This window comes from Atta colombica, unplaced genomic scaffold, assembly GCF_001594045.1.
Source record: "Atta colombica isolate Treedump-2 unplaced genomic scaffold, Acol1.0 scaffold142, whole genome shotgun sequence".
Lineage (NCBI taxonomy): Eukaryota > Metazoa > Arthropoda > Insecta > Hymenoptera > Formicidae > Atta > Atta colombica.
Window position 1 is genome coordinate 249,957 of NW_017259231.1, and position 3,173 is coordinate 253,129.

The following is a 3,173-nucleotide window of genomic DNA, read 5'->3' on the forward strand; positions in this document are numbered from 1 at the left end:
TTTTTAGAAGAACAGCTAAAAGATATTTCTTTAATTTCCATATTTCAATGAAAGCTCCTCAATTTTCTCAATTCAGAATTTGAATGAATTTAAACATTTGTATCTTGTTTCTTTGAAGAAAAATGCGGTTCGATCATTACTACAGAAAAATAATGTTAAAATGTGATTTTTAAAAAATCTCTTCTTGATTGTAAATTATAAATTAATTTAAAACTTTCTAACATCTCCACAAATTTTTTGTGTTGTATTAACAAATATTTGTATTTATAATAAATTTATTCAGTTTAAAAAATTAAAAAGTCAATTGCATTCTTTTCGCGTTAGATAGTAAATAATAATAAAGAAAAAAAAAAGAATTCTCTCGAAAAAAAAAAAGAAGAATGTTATATACTGATATCTAATAACGTTTTATTATTAATGTTTCGGAATATTGAAGCAAATTGATTACATTTTTTATGACTTAACATGTTGGGACATTCTGCTACTTCTTTAAAAGTATCAATAATATATATAATATTATAATTGAATAAAATATATTTGTCTGTTTTAAGGATCTTTTTATCGCTTCATACGATAGCAAAATACACACACTAAAATTTAATCAAATATTTTAGTCATATTCTTACATTCTATTATAGATTAGTTATTTTTGTCTCTCAATTAAAATTTAAATTGTTTAATTTAATTGTGGTTTACAACAATTTCCAATTATGTCATATTTAATCAATTGTAATGTAAGATGAGATAATAAAGTGAGACCATGAAAAGGAATGATGAATCGAGATATAATGATTCCGACGGCACGCGCTGCATTTATTATATTCGTTATTGAATTCATTTTTAACAAGATAAATTCTAATTTATCTTAACTGTATCTAAAAGAGAGAAGGAGGACAATAGAACACACACACACACATACACACGCGCGCGCGCGCGCGCGCGCGCACGCATACACAGTGTATAATCTACAATATATATAAACTGTAATTTTGATAGGTAGCAAACATTTCCAACATTTAATTTTGTTAAAATGTTAATGTTTGTTAAATTGGTATTCATGAAATTTAATATTAATTTTATTTATTTATAGCAAACTCTTGCTATCTTGGAAAACATATAGAAAAAGTACTTTTTATATTTATTTTTTATATTTTTATACTTTATAAATATTGTAACTGTAAAAAAACTTTCTACAATAAATGAATTTTTTTCTTTTAAAATAAGATGAGAATTTTCTATCAAATATTCAATTTTATATAGTATATCGAATTTTCTACAAAAAGATAATGGCGAAGAAATAAAATGTATGATTTTATTTTAATATTTTGTTCTGTTTTTCTCTGCTACTTTGACAATTTATTAAAGCTCATTTAAAATATTTACTATTAATAATTATGAGAAAATGTATTCTTTCAGTGTTCAAAATTCTCAGCATTTATTATTCAAGCAATTGCACATTTTTTTAAAATTAAGAATAAATTTTACACATATTTGTATATACAACTTTTTAATTTCTCAAAGACCAGGATTGGTAAAAATCATGTTTTAAACATGATTTAAACTGCTTAAAATAAGCTTAACCGATATTTTTAATATATTATTACCGATATTTTAAAATGTTTTTATAATACTGTTTAAAAAATATACGAAATGCTAAAAATATATTTTAAAAGAATACTTTCTTGGTCCTTTATAAAAGAAACATCTTTTATCAATCCTGTCAAAAATCATGAATTCAAATTCAAAAGAGATTCAGTGATACTAGAATCATGATATTAGAAATTTGTCTATACTAACCTGGTTTAGGTTGATTTTGATATGACGGCCTTTTCATCCATTCGTATGGACTTCTTCTTCCCTGGATTCTATGGTTCGTGTATAATTGGTGACGTCTTGATGTTGACGAAACGTCCCTCGACGTGGACGGTATATCTCTGGACGTGGCCGGTATGTCTCGTGATATGGACGGCATGTCTCGAGATGTGGATGACATATCTCGAGATGTGGACGGCAGGTTTATGCCTGTAGGTAGCAGGTTTATGTTGCCGGATGTAGATGATAGATTCATGTTGCGAGAAGTACAAGGCAAGTCATTGTATGATACATTATGAAAATTAGGTGGTGTTGTAGGAGAAGTACTATTGTTGCTGTTATTGCTGCCATTCATACTACCGCTCAGGCTGCCATTTAAACTGCCATTCATATTGCCGTCTATGTTGCCATTCATTCTTGTCGTTACTGATGGATATTGATTGCGGAACGCCATATCTATATTTCTAATGCCCCATTTCAGCACCCGTCTGTACGAAATTTCGTACTCCTGTTCTCTCGATGGTATTTGTGACTGAAGATATTGTGGCGGTGAATTTTGTTGGAAAAACTGCGGCGGCGAATTTTCTTGCAATTGGTGTTTTGGTAACCGTTGCTGAATGCGCTGCTGTGGCAATGAATTTGATTGATTATGTTGTTGAGACGGAGAATTCTGTTGTAATTGTGGCGAAGTAGTGAGCTGCTGACAAAGTTGTTGAGGTGGCGAATTTTGTAAATGTTGATGCGGTGATGGATGCTGTGGACAGACTTGTTGGGGCGGTGAATTATGGAGATGTTGCTGTGGAGACGAATGCTGATAGAGTTGTTCAGGAGGTGAGTTCTGTTGCAGATGCGGCTGTGACAAATGTGACTGAATGCGTTGTTCAGATGGCGAATGATGTTCTAGTTCTTGCGTTTGATGTTGTTGCGACTGCGATTGTGTTTGAAAATGTAAATGTTGCGATTGATATTGTATATATGGCGAGTACTGAGTTGTATAGTGCCATCCAGACATCATATCGGCGTGATTAAAAAACTGAGGAATTGAACTTGGCTGATGTTGAGGATGTAACGCCGGTGTCGCGGGTATAGCTCTTGATGGATAGCCATACCAATATTGAGTTCCTTCAATAGCAGCGGGAGCCGCAACCGCAGTATGTGGTTGGACCTGTTGCGTCGGTGTTTGCTGATGTGCTTGCTGCATTATCAGTTGTTGCTGTTGATTATCAGCGACCTGCTGCTGTTGGCGGTATGGAATCGTCTGATTGTAATGTTGAATCCCACTAATTATGTTCGATATATTATTCGGTTCTACAGAGACGACATCTTCACGGCATGATGGCATGTCGATTCTGCGAATTGAA

At 32.0% G+C, this 3,173-nt stretch overlaps 1 protein-coding gene across 1 annotated transcript in view; it reads right to left on the minus strand.

Annotated features, from left to right (window-relative positions):
• Positions 1 to 3,173, minus strand: part of LOC108685002 (homeotic protein antennapedia-like) — a 13,252-nt gene extending 10,079 nt beyond the window's left edge. Inside the window, exon 1 of the mRNA XM_018189594.1 lies at positions 1,798 to 3,173. Coding sequence (XP_018045083.1) covers positions 1,798 to 3,154 — 1,357 coding nt within the window. The 5' untranslated portion in view covers positions 3,155 to 3,173. The remainder of the gene's footprint in view (positions 1 to 1,797) is intronic.